The sequence below is a fragment of the Oncorhynchus masou genome, chromosome 26 (genome assembly GCF_036934945.1).
Source record: "Oncorhynchus masou masou isolate Uvic2021 chromosome 26, UVic_Omas_1.1, whole genome shotgun sequence".
NCBI lineage: Eukaryota > Metazoa > Chordata > Actinopteri > Salmoniformes > Salmonidae > Oncorhynchus > Oncorhynchus masou.
The window spans coordinates 9,563,146-9,580,620 of NC_088237.1; the positions used below are offsets into that span (position 1 = coordinate 9,563,146).

At 44.9% G+C, this 17,475-nt stretch overlaps 1 protein-coding gene across 1 annotated transcript in view; it reads left to right on the forward strand.

The window, feature by feature from the left end:
* Window positions 1-17,475, forward strand: part of LOC135514760 (synapsin-3-like) — a 134,360-nt gene that overhangs the window by 30,880 nt on the left and 86,005 nt on the right. The window contains exon 4 of the mRNA XM_064938327.1: window positions 13,930-14,021. Within this exon, the coding sequence (XP_064794399.1) occupies window positions 13,930-14,021 (92 nt within the window). The remainder of the gene's footprint in view (window positions 1-13,929; window positions 14,022-17,475) is intronic.

The window sequence follows — 17,475 nt, forward strand, 5'->3', positions numbered from 1 at the left end:
ATTGCTGAGGGGACTTGCTTTCATTCAGCCACAAGAGCATTAGTGAGGTCGGGCACTGATGTTGGGAGATTAGGCCTAACTCGCATTCTGCATTCTAATTGATACCAAAGGTGTTCAATGGAGTTGAGGTCAGGGCTTTGTGCAGATCAGTCAAGTTCTTCCACACTGATCCTGACTAACCATTTCTGTATGAACCTCTCTTTGTGCACTGGGGCATTGTCATGCTGTAACAGGAACGGACCTTCCCTGAATTGTTGCCACAAAGTTCGAAGCGCAGAATCGTCTAGAATGTCATTGTGTGCTGTAGCATTAAGATTTCCTTTCACTGGAACTAAGGGGCCAACCCGAACCATGAAAAACAGCCCCAGACCATTATTACTCCTCCACCAAACTTTACAGTTGGCCCTATGCATTGGGGCAGGTAGCGTTCTCTTGGCATCCGCAAAACCTAGATTCGTCCGTCAGACTGCTAGGTGGTGTAGCGTAATTCATCACTCCAGAGAACACGTTTCCACTACTCCAGACTCCAATGGCGGCGAGCTTTACACCACTCCAGCAGACCCTTGGCATTACGCATGGTGATCTTAGGCTTGTGTGCGGCTGCTCAGCAATGGAAACCCATTTCATGAAGCTCCCAACGAACAGTTATTATGTGGAGGTTGTTTCCAGAGGCCGTTTGGAACTTGGTAGTGAGTTTTGCAACCAAAGACTTTTATACACTTAAGCACTTGTGGTCCCGTTCTGTGAGCTTGTGTGGCCTACCACACTGAGCCGTGGCCTACCACGCTGAGCCGTTGTTGCTCCTAGATGTTTCCACTTCACAGTAACAGATCTTACAGTTGTCCGGGAACAGCTCTAGCAGGTCTCAAATTTGACAAACTGATTTGTTGGAAAGGTGGTGTCCTACGATGGTGCCACGTTGAAAGTCAGTGAGATCTTCAGTAAGGCCATTCTACTGCCAATATTTGTTTATGGAGAGTACATGGCTGTGAGCTCGATTTGATACCTGTCCGCAATGGGTGTGGCTGAAATAGCCTATTCCGCTAATTTGAAACGGTGTGCACATACATTTGTATATATAGTGTATCTCTTGATATGCCCCTCTGCCCAACCCCATTAAAATATTTCAGGTGTGAGCATGTCGTCATAAAACACTCTCCTCCACATCGACGAGGCCCTGTTTTTGAAGGTTAACTTTCCCGGCGCCTTCGACATGTATGAAACACTGAAACACAGAGTGCAAAACGTCTTCAGAACACTCTCCATTGCACCGTGCAGATGACAAACAGATTACAATCAAAACTTCTTTTTAATATTCAGCTCATAGCTAAGGCTCTATATCGGTGTCACCTTGTCTCTGAATAGCATAGTTTCAGAGGGAACGTCATGCGTCGTTTCATATACTCTTCACACTCATGTTTCACTGGGTTGCAAGAATAGAACGGAGAGCAGTGCATCAATTGAACGTTAGGTCCCACCTAACACTAATCAGTTGATTCTTTGTGCTCCATGCATTTTCACGAGTTCCATAATAATGAGCGTTATCATCTAGCGTGGAGCTAGCTGTCGTCATGCTTGTCCAGTGACAGCTTCAGCAACGTTTGAACGTTCTGCTGTGTGGTGCACATCTGCAAGTAGGCGTATACGATACATGAAGAGGGTGTGAACAAATCCCATCACTGTCCTAGTTTTCCAAGCTGCAAGTTCAAGTTTAACAAGTAAAAGAAGATGCTGTGTCTGATTTGCTAGACCTTCTTGAGGGCCAGATGTTGCCCTCGGTACCACGGGTATCCTGCCTCATGCCAGGCACGTCCAACTGAACTCGTTACCAGGGTTTTCCTTTGGTACCAATCAACCTTGGCTTGGCCTTGAGCTGCTGCCCAGATCCTCATTGACTTACCCTCTGGGAGTCTTATCAAACTCTCAATAAGTGCTCCAAGATACCCCGCGCCATTGACTGTGCCCACTCGTATCTCTACACACTCGTGCCAGGAGATCCTGTGTGTGTTCAGATTGTTGATGTGCTCTAAAGGGGCATACACGGGGCCTCTGGGTTTTTCCCACTATCTCCCACAATGCCTTTTGTGTCCCTGTTGAAGTCTCTTGGACGTGTGCTCCCGTTCTGTGCTCGTGGGCTAAGCAGTGCCAAGCGGAGGATCTCGGTCATGACATCCAGTTTCTTTCCCCTGTGAGTAATGTTTTTTCCAAGGCTGCTTGCTCGTTTTAGCTCCGTCAATGTGATATTAACATCACAGGCATGATTCAAATGCAATAATAGCCATCCACTGGGTACATATTGGTACTCGACAACCCTTGTTCATGAGTAGAGGAAAATAAGTACTCAATTTTGCGCAATTGGACAAATTATGTGATTAGAATGAGTTCTAGTCGGGTCAGAAGGGACAACATCTGCTCACCAGGCCTATGACCTCAGTGAGAACAGAATGCCTGCTCTGCTCCGCTCTGCTCCCCTCCACCTTGTTCTTCCACGCTCCTCTCTCCTGCAGTAATGGAGATTCACAGCCAATTGGGTCTGTGTAATCCGTACCCTTAGTAATCGCCTCACGTCTCCACCCCCAGAGGTTCAGGGCATCTGTGTTGACGTTGTTACAAGATTGATGTTCAGTTGGAAATCTTTTATGAGGGATCAGCACTGGCAGCACTGTACAAAGACTCCTGTTGCCCTTTCTTGACCAACTTGAACAAGTGCAGCTGTGCCCTATATAGATGATAATAAGGTTTTTATTATGGAAAGGTTGCTGCTCTCCTCAGACTCCGCTGCCTTACAATGCAGCACACATTTGTTTGTTCAGATAAATGAGGTGAAGTGTATCGAGTCCAAGTAAATAGTCATTTCTGCTGTTGAAAAACAGCTATGTTTGGACCCAAAGGAAACCACAAGATAGGAGCCTTCATTTGCCTACCCCCACATCTACGTTCATCACCAGGAGCTATTTTAGGTTTTGTATATATCGAGAGGGATCTGGTCAGGGGGACTGTTTCTTTTACAGGAGATATAATGGGCCATGTAATGATTGGGGGTGGTAGGGGGGAGGAGCAGGAGGTTTAGTCTAAATGGGTCTCGCACATGAAGCAGAGAATCCTTTCTGTGATAGAGCTTGCCACAGTTCTAGGAGTTGAGCTATTGTCATTGTTTATCCGTACCCTGTGTCCTAAGAGCGTGACACCTCTTGAATTGTTGTATCACAGTTGCAGATGTCAATATCGATCACAGGCTTTTTGCCGGCAGAAGCCGGCATAGTTGTAGTATAATCACTTATTATCACATTCTGAATGTTGGGATAATGCTTTAGATTTGCATGTGGTTTTACTCCGGGCCACCAAAGTTCTCGTTTACACGTTTGTCACCTGACCATAGCGAAAGGCACCTTGTGCACATGAACCTCAATGACACCCATTAGCAGAATTGTAAAAATACTCCCAAAGATTTCAGATGAGTTCTGTGTTGTGTGATGCTAGCAAGGAGAGAGGGGGAGGAGAGGGAAGGGGTGGGGGGACCATATTTGGAGTCTATTGCTGTTTTTACTGTGCTATCCACTTGTCCTGGTGTGTGTGTGTGTGTGTGTTGTGTGTGTGTGTGTGTGTGTGTGTGTGTGTGTGTGTGTGTGTGTGTGTGTGTGTGTGTGTGTGTGTGTGTGTGTGTGTGTGTGTGTGTGTGTGTGTGTGTGTGTGTGTGTGTGTGTGTGTGTGTGTGTGTGTGTGTGTGTGTGTGTGTGTGTGTGTGGTACAGTTGGGCAGAGTGCTCTCAGAATGCTGATTTATACCCTCCGCCGCCTGTTCAGAGGTCCTAATACAGACATTAAAATACTCACAAACACTCTCATACAAACACTCAGTTCCAAGATGGCGCCAGAGAGGACGGCTGTCCTTTTATTGTCTCTTAACCAACCGTGTTATTTTGTTTTCTTTTTTCCCATTGTTTGTAACTTATTTTGTACATAATGTTGCTGCTACCATCTCGTATGACCGAAAAGAGCTTTTTCTTTAATGAGTCAGACGAGACACCAGAACAGGCCCTCATCCCCTTCATTTGCAGGAGAAGAGACTGAGCATTCGCCGGAAGAGATAGAGGTGCCTTGTCAGGATCTGCTGACGAGTAGCTAATCTGCCTTTGCCATTGGTCCTATTGGCCAAAGTACAATCGCTGGATAATAAATTGGACGCACTAAAAGCATGTATATCCGACCAACGGGACATTAAAACTGTATCTTATGTTTCACAGAGTCGTAGCTGAACAACAACATGAATAACATACAGCTGCCAGGTTATACACTGTATCGGCAGGATAGAACTGCAGCCTCTGGTAAGAAAAGGGGTACTAGTCTATGTTTATTTGTAAACAACAGCTGGTGCACAATATCTAAGGAAGACTCTAGGATTTGCTCACCTTGAGGTAGAGTATTTTATGATAATCTGTAGATCACACTATCTACCTAGAGAGTTTACATCTGTATTTTTCATGGCTGTCTACATACCACCACAGACCGATGCTGGCACTAACACCACACTCAATGGGTTGTATACCGCCATAAGCTAACAGGAAAATGTTCATCCAGAGGCGGCACCCCTAGTGGCCGGGTACTTTACTGCAGTGAAACTCAAATCCGTTTTACCTCATTTCTACCAGCATGTTAAATGTGTAGCTATTCCCTCCGCAAGGCAATCAAACAAGCAAAGCGTCAGTATAGAGACAAAGTGGAGTCGCAATTCAACGGCTCAAACATGAGACGTATGTGGCAGGGTCTACAGTCAGTCACAGATTACAAAAAGAAACCAGCTCCGTCGAGGACATCAACATCTTGCGCGCCAGACAAATTAAACAACTTCTTTGCTCGCTTTGAGGACAAGACAGTGCCATTGACACGGCCCGATACCAAGGCCTGTGGGCTCTCTTTCTCCGTGGCCAACATTTAAATGTGTTAACCCTCGCAAGGCTGCCGGGACCAGGCGGCATCCCTAGCCATGTCCTCAGAGCATGCGCAGACCAGCTGGCTGATGTGTTTACGGACATATTCAATCAATCCCTATCCCAGTCTGCTGTGCCCACATACTTCAAGATGGTCACCATTGTTCCTGTCCCCAAGTAAGCAGAAGTAACTGAACTAAATGATTATCGCCCCGTAGCACTCACTTCTGTCATCATGAAGTGCTTTGAGAGACTAGTCAAGGATCATATCACCTCCACCCTACCTGATACCCTAGACCCACTCCAATTTGCTTACTGCCTCAATAGGTCCATAGACGACGCAATCACCATCACACTGCACTCTGCCCTATCCCATCTGGACAAGAGGAATACCTATGTAAGAATGCTGTTCATTGACTATAGCTCAGCATTTAACTCCATAGTACCCTCCAAACACGTCATTAAGCTCAAGACACCGGGTCTCGACCCCGCCCTGTGCAACTGGGTCCTGGACTTCCTGACGGGCCGTCCCCAGGTGGTGAAGGTAGGAAACAACATCTCCACCCCGCTGATCCTCAACACTGGGGCCCCACAAGGGTGCGTTATCAGCCCTCTCCTGTACTCCCTGTTCACAAATGACTGCTTGGCCATGCACGCCTCCAACGCAATCATCAACTTGCAGGTGACACTACAGTGGAAGGACGGCCTACAGGGACGAAGTGAGGGCCCTCAGAGTGTGGTGTCAGGAAAATAACCTCTCACTCAATGTCAACAAAACAAAGGAGATGATCGTGGACTCCAGGAAACAGCAGAAGGAGCATCCCCCCATCCACATCAATGGGACAGTAGTGGAGAAGGTGGAAAGTTGTAAGTTTCTCGGCGTACACATCACAGACAAACTGAAACATGGTGAAGAAGTGCCTCTTCAACCTCCAGGAGGCTGAAGAAATGTGACTTGTCACCTAAAACACTCACAAACTTTTGCAGATGCACAATCGAGAGCATCCTGTCGGGCTGTATCACCGCCTGGTATGGCAACTGCTCTACCCACAACCGCAAAGGCTCTCCAGAGGGTAGTGCGGTCTGCACAACACATCACTGGGGGCAAACTACCTGCCCTTCAGGACACCTACACCACCAGATATCACAGGAAGGCCAAAAAGATCATCAAGGACAACAACCACCCGAGCCACTGCCTGTTCACCCCGCTATCATCCAGAAGGCGAGGTCGGTACAGGTGCATCAAAGCTGGGACTGAGAGACTGAAAAACAGCTTCTATCTTAAGGCCATCAGACTGTTAAACAGCCATCACTAACATAGAGTGGCTGCTGCCAACATACAGACTCAAATCTCTGACCACTTTAATACATGTAATAAATGGATTTAATAAAGGTATCACTAGTCACTTTTAATAACGCCACTTTAATAATGTCTACATATCCTACATTACTCATCTCATATGTATATGCTGTATTCTATACCATCTGCTGCATCTTGCCTATGCTGCTCGGCCATCGCTCATTCATATATTTATATGTACATGTTCTTATTCACCCCTTTACGTTTGTGTGTATAAGGTAGTCGTTGTGAATTTATTAGATTACTTGTTATATTACTGTTTTGTCGGTGTTACGTCCTGACCTTAGTTCCTTTGTATGTTTCTATTTTAGGTTGGTCAGGGCATGAGTTGGGGTGGGCATTCTATGTTTTGTTCTTGTGTTTATATTTCTATGTGTTTGGCCTGGTACGGTTCCCAATCAGAGGCAGCTGTCAATCGTTGTCTCTGATTGAGAACCATACTTGTGTAGCCTGTTTTCCCACTCTTGTTTGTGGGTGGTTATTTTCCATTTCAGTGTTTTTCACCAATCGGGACTGTTTCGTTTTTTTCTTTATTCGCTTGTTCGTTTGTTTCCTGTGTTCAGTGTAATAAATATGACAAACACTTACCACGCTACATATTGGTCTGATATTTCCTACTCCTCCTCAGAAGAGGAAGACGACAACCATTACAGTCAGAACTAGAAGTACAAGCATTTCGCTACACTCACATTAACATCTGCTAACCATGTGTAAGTGAACAATTAAATTTGATTTGATTTGAAATGTGCAACCAGAGGGGAAGAAACTCTAGACCTTTACTCCACACACAGATACACGTACAAAGCTCTCCCTCGCCCTCCATTTGGCAAATCTGACCATAATTCTATCCTTCTGATTTCTGCTGGTTAACACAGACTGGAAAATACTCTGGGATTCTTCCAATGGCATTGAGGAGTACACCACATCTGTCACTGGCTTCATCAATAAGTGCATTGATGACTTCGCCCCCACAGTGACTGTACCTATATACCCCAACCAGAAGCCATGGATTACAGGGAGCATCCACACTGAGCTAAAGGGTAGAGCTGGGAAGCACAGCCGAGAGTCGCCCCGTGACACAAGCCTACCAGACGAGCTAAATTACTTCTATGCTCACTTCGAGGCAAGTAACACTGAAGCATGCATGAGAGCATCAGCTGTTCTGGACGACTGTGTGATCACGCTCTCCACAGACACAGGGCCAGACAGATTACCAGGACGTGTACTCGGTGTACTCGGTGCATGCGCTGACCAACTGGCAACCTCTCCCTGTCTGAGTCTGTAGTACCAACATGTTTAAAGCAGACCACCATAGTGCCTGTGCCCAAGAACACTAAGGTAAACTGCCTAAATGACTACCGACCCGTAGCACTCACGTCTGTAGCCATGAAGTGCTTTGCAAGGCTGGTCATGGCTCACATCAACACCATTATCCCAGAAACCCTAGACCCACTCCAATTTGCATACCACCCCAACAAATTCAGAGATGATGCAATCTCTATTGCACTCCACACTGCCCTTTCACATCTGGACAAAAGGAACACCTATGTGAGAATGCTATTAATTGACTACAGCTCAGTGTTCAACACCATCGTGCCCTCAAAGTTCATCACTAAGCTAAGGACCCTGGGACTAAACACCTTCCTCTGCAACTGGATCCTGGATGTCCCGCACCCAGGTGGTAAGGGTAGATAACAACACAACCATCATGCTGATCTTCAACACAGGGGCCCCTCAGGGGTGTGTGCTCAGTCCCCTCCTGTACTAAATATATATATTTTAACCTTTTTTAACTAGGCAAGTACGCTAAGAACAAATTCTTATTTACAATGACGGCCTACCCGAGTCAAACCTGAACGACCCTGGGGCAATTGTGCACCGTCCTATGGGACTCCCAATTACTGCCAGATGTGATGCAGCCTGGATTCAAACCATGGCCTGTAGTTTATTTAATGTAACCTTTATTTAACTAGGCAAGTGAGTTAAGAACAAATTCTTATTTACAATGACAGTCTAGGAACAGTGGGTTAACTGCCTTGTTCAGGGGCAGAACAACAGATTTTTACCTTGTCAGCTTGGGCTTTTGATCTAGAAACCTTTCGGTTACTGGCCCAATGCTTTAACCACTAGGCTACCTGCCGCCCCAACTAGTGATGCATCTTGCACTGAGATGCAGTGCCTTAGACCGCTGCGCCACTCGGGAGCTGTTCACGCATGACTGCACGGCCAGGCACGACTCGAACACCATCATTAAGTAAGCCGATGACACAACAGTGGTAGGCCTGATCACCGAGAACGACGAGACAGTCTATAGTGAGGAGGTCAGAGACATGACCTCAAGACAAAGGAGATGATTGTGGACTACAGGAAAAGGATGACTGAGCACGCCTGCATTCTCATCGACGGGCTGTACTGGAGCAGGTTGAGAGCTTCAAATTCCTTGGCGTCCACATCACCAACAAACTAACATGGTCCAAACACACCTAGACAGTCGTGAAGAGGGCACAACAAAACGTATTACTCCTCAGGAGACTGAAAAGATTTGGTATGGGTCCTCAGATCCTGAAAAAGTTCGACAGCTGCACCATCGAAAGCATCCTGACTGGTTGCATCACTGCCTGGTATGGCAACTGCCCGGCCTTTGACCGCAAGACACTACAGAGTGTAGTGAGAACGGCCCAGTACATCACTGGCAGGAATGCCACCCTTGTCATAGACTGTTCTCTCTGCTACCGCATGGCAAGCGGTACCGGAGCGCCAAGTCTAGGACCAAAAGGCTTCTAAACAGCTTCTACCCCCAAGCCATAAGACTCCTGAACATCTAATCAAATGGCTACCCAGACTATCCCCCTCTTTTACGCTGCTGCTACTCTCTGTTATTGTCTGCATAGTCACTTTAATAACTCTACCTACATGTACATATTACCTCAATTACCTTGACTAACCAGTGCACCCGCACATTGACTCTGTGCCGGTACCCCCTGTGTATAGCCTCGCTATTGTTATTTTCCTGCTGCTCTCTAATTATTTGTTACTTTTATTTCATATTATTTGAAGGTATTTTTCTTAACTGCGTAATTGGTTAAGGGCTTTTAAGTAAGCATTTCACTGTAAGGTCTACTCCTGTTGTATTTGTCGCATGTGACAAATCAAATTGGATTTGACACACAAATTCGTGCACAAGTTTGAGATATGCACGTGCACTCTATCTCAAGTCCAGATTTGACCAAGGCAGCTTCAAGGATGGAACACTACAGAGCCACTAGAGAGACTTTAATCAGTTAAGTCATGGAACACTCTTCTTGAGGCCAGGGTATGGTTTTAAAAACAAACACATATAGGACAGTTACCACTTCAGATCCTGTTCCTCGAATATTAACAGGTTGTGGGAGATTTGGTGTGAGTATCATTTAGGCACTCATTGAATTGTCCTAGAAAGATGGCTCTCTGGCCCGACTGCTTGGTATGTCGGACACCAGCATCAAAGACCTGTACTGCAGCCTCCTGGCACATTTAGAATACTGCAACTCTAACACAGAGATCCAGCGTTAAATGACCCCAGTGGCGGTTAGAGAGGAAAGAAGAATCGTGTGCTGGGGGGCAGTTTAAGGGGAGAGAAGGCAGTTCAAATGTATCCTGTCCTGTTTTCCTTTCCCAGGGTGAGAGCTGCTCGAACACAAATCTGAATCTATTACCCTGATGGTAACCATGGCACTGTCGAACGGGCCCTGTGTCCCGGGCACTCGCCCCAGTCACAAAAACGGCTCATCCATAACTGTCCAATGACAGAGGGCCCCCCGAGCCAGCCAGCCAATAGCAGGAGTTGTGGAGCGTTTTTGGTTGTTGCCAGAAACTAGCCCACTCTTCTGGTTTTATCTGGTCACAGCAAATGTCAATGTAGGCCCCTGCTGAGGGATTGCAATTTGCCAGGGGGATAAGTTGCAGATCTGTATACTGGGTTGTGTGGCGTGTGTGTAGATGTGTGCGATTCTCTGTGCGCGATTCTCTGTGCGCGATTCTCTGTGCGCGATTCTCTGTGCATTTGTGTGTGTGTGTGTGTGTGTGTGTGTGTGTGTGTGTGTGTGTGTGTGTGTGTGTGTGTGTGTGTGTGTGTGTGTGTGTGTGTGTGTGTGTGTGTGTGTGTGTGTGTGTGTGAGAAAGTTAGCACCTCTGTGTGTGTGTGTTACGTCTTTTAAGAGTCTTTCTTGGTGATGGTAAAGCATTGTGCCGAGCACACAGATGTTTCGTTGAGAGGCGGGTATCAGTGGAGAGGAGCTGAGGAGAGGAAGGGAGCCAAGTTCTAGTGTGTTGTGTCTTTGAGGCGCATTGAGAGTGAGTGGCGCCTTGCTGTCCCGTAAATGAGATTAGGGAATTTACTCGCCCCCTGCTCTCTTCTTCTCCTCTGTAAGCGCAACACAATAAATAAAAAGAGGGGGTATTTTTTTTTCAGAAAAAAATACTGTTTTGTTAAGTTGGCACATTGTTCTGGAAACAAACAAACGAGGAAGACATACTCCCCCATACTTCTTTGTTTGTGCTGGCCACAATTGAGCATTTTGAATAGGATTCTGGAGTATATTGGTTGCAATAAACTGTACAGAAGACACTGTTTTCTATTCAAGTAAATGGAGGCTTTGGCCTGCATCCTTTCCTACAAAGTATCCACTCTGCAGAGACCCAGAAAGATAGCTGAAGAGCAACGCTGGCGCCTCACAAAACAACAAACACTGGAAGTTAAGGAAAGTAATGGTCTCTTCAAGTTATGGCCTTTTCGAGATTGACACATATCAGTGAGGTCTCAGAGTGCTTCTCAGGTTAGAAAACAAGCTCATTTTTCTCCATCAATACCTCAGAGGCCGAACTCACATTGCCTGAACTTTAAGTCATCCATGTTCCTGGGAGTTCTTGTCATCCACGTTCATCGGCCAAGTACAATGCCTGCACAGGTGGCTTTTGTTTTTCTATTTGCACAGCACATGTTCGAACGACATTTTGTGGCTTTTTGTCCTCAGAACAGACTCAATTCATCGGGTCATGGACTCTACAAGGTGTCGAAAGCGTTCCACAGGGATGCTGGCCCATGTTGACTCCAAAGTTGGCTGCATATCCTTTGGGTGGTGGACCATTCTTGATACACACAGGAGACTGTTGAGCGTGAAAAATCCAACAGCGTTGCAGTTCTTGACACAAACTGGTGCACGTGACACCTACTACCATACCCCATTAAAAGGCACATAAATATTTTTGTTTTGCAAAATCCATGTCTCAATTGTCTCAAGCCTTCTTTCACCTGTCTTCCTTCATCTACACTGATTTGAAGTGGATTTAACACGTGAGATCAATAAGTGATCATAGCTTTCGTCTTGATTCACCTCGTCAATCTACACCACGGAGAGTTCATAATGTTTTGTACCCTCAGCGCAGCTTGTTTATTTAAATGAGTAACTCATTGTTTAACTATGTAGCCTATAGGAAGAGTGAATTATTGAATTTGGTCCACCACGAGCCCATGTAGGTTCCTCATATGACAAATTATATCACCAACACGCTCTCTGTAAAATTGTGTTTGGGAGTCAACCAGGTCCGCCAAATTGAATTTTTCATAGTAGAAAAGTTGCAGGACTACACATTGAGGACCCATTAACATGCCTGCCTTAGTGTCACGCTACATTCGTCAAAGTGATGTTAAGTCTGGCAAATGTTACCACTAGAAGTCGGAGGTCAACAACTTGCTGTTCCGAGGTCAAGCTCTTACGGATCTCTCTCTGGGGCTTTTGGTTCATAACTTCTAATGGGAGCACCTAGCTAGGACTTGGAGGGCCTGAGACGAGCTCTACTCTAACTCTGTAACATCACACACTGCAGTATACGTACTGAAACCGATCCTTCTTGACATTTGACACCTAACCCTCACCTCTCCTTCCATCCCAAGTAGACTGGCCTCCCCATCTCCACAGAGCTAACATGTTGGAAGCATGTTCATAGTAAAGTAAGGCAGGAATGTTGTATTTTCTTTATGGTTCATTAGCTTTTTGGCCCTCAGTGAAGCTAAATCTTTTAGGGTACCAACACCCATACAAGGTCATCAAGGCCAAAAACAACGACGTGAACCCAGCATATGATCAAACAAAACCCCAAACTGAAATGACTGCAGTGATTCTGTTATTTTATCATGATTTGAAAAAATATGTAAAATATATTTTAAATGTAGTGTTTAATTCCTTCCTGATTGCTGGCTTAGGACAGCATCATTCATTGGCCTGTCTGTGTCTGTGGTTCTCTAGCATAAATATGGTGTGTTTTATCAGACCACACTTTAGCAGACATTCCATACATAGAGGATGTGTGTCTCAATAACAAGTTCCCCACTGGGCCACAGTCATTGTGCAAGTGCCTGATTGTACACTATTTACCTTGCAGCAAAATGTACCAATAGCTAATCATGTATGTGATCTGTGTCTGGGCTGAAGCAGATGTAGGTAGATTTGGAATCTGTTATGAATTTATAACATTTAGGCACAATATGCACGTGTCTCCTTGCGAGGTACTGTCCTGAGAACACAGTCAGCCATTGAGAGACTAAAAAAAACAGATTCATGGGAGTTAAATCTCTGGAGCAAATCTTTTTCTAACTTGTAATTACATAAGAGACAATGAAGGCACTTGGCCCCTAATGCCCCATTGTAGTCCCTCTGTTCCCAGAGCTCTCTCCCAGACAGGCCAAGCTGCAGTGTCCCTTCCCCTCCAGAGAGGATCTCTGCTCTGCCTGGGAGTTTGATCAAGTCATTAAGTAGCTGCCTGGGCTAAAGCCTCCCTCCCTGTCACAAGGCCTCTGCTGTCCTGTCCTCTCCGAGAGGCCACAGACAGACTCTGGATAACTTGATTAGTCTATCTGTCTCCCCTCTCTGGCTCTGTATCTCTCTGTATCTCTTTCTCTTTCTCTTTCTCTCTCTCTCTCTCTCTCTCTCTCTCTCTCTCTCTCTCTCTCTCTCTCTCTCCAACCCCTCACATAGACGTAGTATTACCTCTCATTGTGGCCTCCTTGACTTGGTGTTTCTCGTTATTGTAACTATTTCTATGGCCCCTCATGCCCCTAGAGAAGGGGTGACTGGAGCTTAAGTGGTAGAGCCTATCACACCACTCACTTACACATGACATCATAGATTCTGAGTGATGGGTGTTTTCTGCTGCAAACTATTTTGAACGTTGATGATTCCCACTCACATCCAAGTGTGGCAACATTAGTGTGTGTGTGTGTGTGTGTGTGTGTGTGTGTGTGTGTGTGTGTGTGTGTGTGTGTGTGTGTGTGTGCGTGTGCGCGTGCGTGTGCGTGTGCGAGTGCGTGTGAGTGTGAGTGTGAGTGTGAGTGTGAGTGTGAGTGTGAGTGTGAGTGTGTGTGTGTGTGCGTGTGCGTGTGCGTGTGGAATGTTTTACTCTCATACAGTTCAATTATTTTACAGAAAGCCATAGGAAAGGGCAGGTGGCTTTTATGTTAGTGTTGAAAAGTTAGAGGACTGTTTTATGTTGTTGATTCAGGCCTATATACACCAAATGGAAATGGTGTTTTACAGTAATTTGCTACTTCTATCCCCCAGTGAATAATGTGTATAATCAGCGTGGTGTTTTTCTCCTTGTTTCACAGGCAGAGTTCTCAGAGATCAACCTGGCTTCGTACATGAACACTGGGTGTATAATTGATATGCAGGCCATAAGAGGAGGAACCAAAGTGGTCAGGTAAGGTAACAAAGAGAGAGAGCGATGGAAGGAGATGGAGAAAGAGAGAGCGGCCCCTGTATGTCCGTCAGTAGCTCTGCTCTGACGCATTTGCCCATGCATCTTCAGTCTCCCTCAGTGGGTCCAGACAATGGCTCCAGTTATTCCCTTTCAACAGCCACCAGCTACATTGTAGACAAGTAATATATATGTGTGTGTGTGTGTGTGTTTATATATATATATACATTTGCTTTCAGTCACAAAAAAAGGACATCACAAAAGATGATGGAGGTAGTGGGAAATTATATGAAAAGGACTGGATATTACTGTCACGCAAAACATTTCTGTGAATACCTCTGAAAAGAAGTACAGCATCAAAAGCACCCAACCTTATTACCTCTGTATCCTTCCTCCCAGCCCAAACACTACTTCTCAGAGTTCCAGAATTCCCTCCTCAATTTTGTTCTGTGTTCCATACATCAGCAAGGTTCCAAAATGGAACCGTCTTCACACAACTTCTTTACATACCAACTTCTTCCGCTGTGGGCTGCAGTAGAGCTGTTTTTCTGGTGGTTTGGGAGTTGACGTCACCCCCTGCCTCTCTCTTCTTTAGCAGGGTTTCAGGCCCTGCTTTGCAAATTAGATTAGCTAATGAGGTGCATGCTGCTGTGGAGCGTCAGACCACTGCTTATTTCACAGCCTTCTGGGGAATGCACTAGCCTGGTCCCAGATCTGTTTATGCTGTCTTGCCATCGGCATAACAATGACCATAGGAGTTGGAACAAACAGATCTGGGACCAGGCTAGTAAATGTACTACTCAGTTCTATGCTGGCATCGAAACGATAGTTTATCGTTGTAAGGAACATTGTATTTTTCTTGTATACACATAATCTGAAAAAACAACCTTCAGGGTTGGATCAGGCAGTCGTACAGGAAATGTTCAGGACACGAGGCCGTGTGTAGTTTGAAACAGTTTGAAGTTAAGTCAAGGATACACAGTGGCTAGAATAGACAGATTGTAGTGTTATGTATCATGCCATTCTGTTGTAGCTTGTTCCCTGGGAGGTGGATGCCTGCCTGGCTGTCCATCACTGAGGTTATTGTATTGCTTGCCTGTATTATGTAATCAATTCCCATGGATTGACTGCAATAGAGAGTCAATGCCCACATGAAAAATACTACAGCTTACTTTAGAATACTACAGTACTTACTATAGAATTCTGTAGAATACTATTCTACACACTAGGGCTGACCCCAATTAGTCAACTGGTTGATTGTTTTGTCGTTAGGCTGTTGGCTGAGATTGTTTTGGTAGAGCATTAACAAATATATATACGGTTAAAGTCGGAAGTTTACATACACCTTAGCCAAATACATTTAAACTCAGTTTTTCACAATTCATGACATTTAATCCTAGTAAAAATCCCCTGTCTTAGGTCAGTTAGGATCACCACTTTATTTTAAGAATGTGAAATGTCAGAATAATAGTAGAGAGAATTATTTCTGTCAGCTTTTATTTCTTTCACCGCAATCCCAGTGGGTCAGAAGTTTAGATACACTCAATTATTATTTGGTAGCATTGCCTTTAAATTGTTTAACTCTGGTCAAATGTTTTGGGGAGCCTTCCACAAGCTTCCCACAATAAGTTGGGTGAATTTTGACCCATTCCTCCTGACAGAGCTGGTGTAACTGAGTCAGGTTTGTAGGCCTCTGTGCTCGCACATGCGTTTTCAGTTCTGCCCACAAATTTTCAATAGGATTGAGTTTGACTTGACTTTGTTGTCCTTAAGCCATTTTGCCACAAATTTGGAGGTATGCTTGGGGTCATTGTCCACTTGGAAGACCCATTTGCGACCAAGCTTTAACTTCCTGACTGATGTCTTGAGATGTTGCTTCAATATAGCCACATAATTTTCCTTTCTCATGATGCCATCTATTTTGTGAAGTGCACCAGTCCCTCCTGCAGCAAAGCACCCCCACAACATGATGCTGCCACAACCGTGCTTCACGGTTGGGATGCTGTTCTTTGGCTTGCAAGCCTGCCCCTTTTACCACCAAACGTCATTATGCCCAAACAGTTCTATTTTTGTTTCATCAGACCAGATTGTCCCCATGTGCAGTTGCAAACTGTAGTCTGGCTTTTTTATGGTGGTTTTGGAGCAGTGGCTTCTTCCTTGCTGAGCGGCCTTTCAGGTTAAATCGATATAGGACTCGTTTTACTGTGGATATTGATACTTTTGTGCCTGTTTCCTCCAGCATCTTCACAAGGTCCTTTGCTGTTGTTCTGGGAATGATTTGCACATTTCGCACCAAAGTACATTCATCTCTAGGAGACAGAAAGCTTCTCCATACTGAAAGGTATGACGGCTGTATGGTCCCATGGTGTTTATACTTTCATACTATTGTTTGTACAAATGAACGTGGTACCTTCAGGCGTTTGGATATTGCTCCCAAGGATGAATCAGACTTGTGTAGGTCGATATTTTTTTCTGAGGTCTTGGGTGATTTCTTTTTATTTTATTTTATTTATTGTTTTACGTCAAGCAAAGAGGCACTGAGTTTGAAGGTAGGCCTTGAAAGACATCCACAGGTACACCTCCAGACATCCACAGGTACACCTCAGAAGCTTCTAAAGCCATGACATCATTTTCTGGAATTTTCCAAGCTGTTTAAAGGCACAGTCAACTTAGTGTATGTAAACTTCTGACCCACTGGAATTGTGATACAGTGAAATAATCTGTCTGTAAATAGTTGTTGGAAAAATGATTTGTGTCATGCACAAAGTAGATGTCCTAACTAACTTGCCAAACAATAGTTTGTTAACAAGAAATGTGTGGAGTGGTTGCAAAACGAGTTTTAATGACTCCAACCTAAGTCTATGTAAACTTCCGACTTCAACTGTATATACACACTACCCGTCAAAAGTTTTTGAACACATGTCCATTCAAGGGTTTTTCTTTATTTGTACTATTTTCTACATTGTAGAGTAATAGTGAAGACATCAAAACTATGAAATGACACATATGGAATCATGTAGTAACCAAAAAAGTGTTAAACCAATCAAAATATGTTTTAGATTCTTCAAAGTAGTCACCCTTTGCCTTGATGACAGCTTCGCATTCTCTCAACCAGCTTCACCTGGAATGCTTTTCCAACAGTCTTGAAGGAGTTCCCACATATGCTGAGCACTTGTTGGATGCGTTTCCTTTACTCTGTGATCCAACTCATCCCAAATTATCTCAATTGTGTTGAGGTTGGGTGATTGTGGAGGCTTTCCTTCTTGGTCAAATAGCCCTTACACAGCCTGGAGGTTTGTTGGGTCATTGTCCTGTTGAAAAACAAATGCGCAAACCAGATGGGATGGCGTATCGCTGCAGAATACTGTGTTGGCCATGCTGGTTAAGTGTGCCTTGAATTCTAAATAAATCATTGACAGTGTCACCCGCAAAGCATTCCCACACCATCACACCTCCT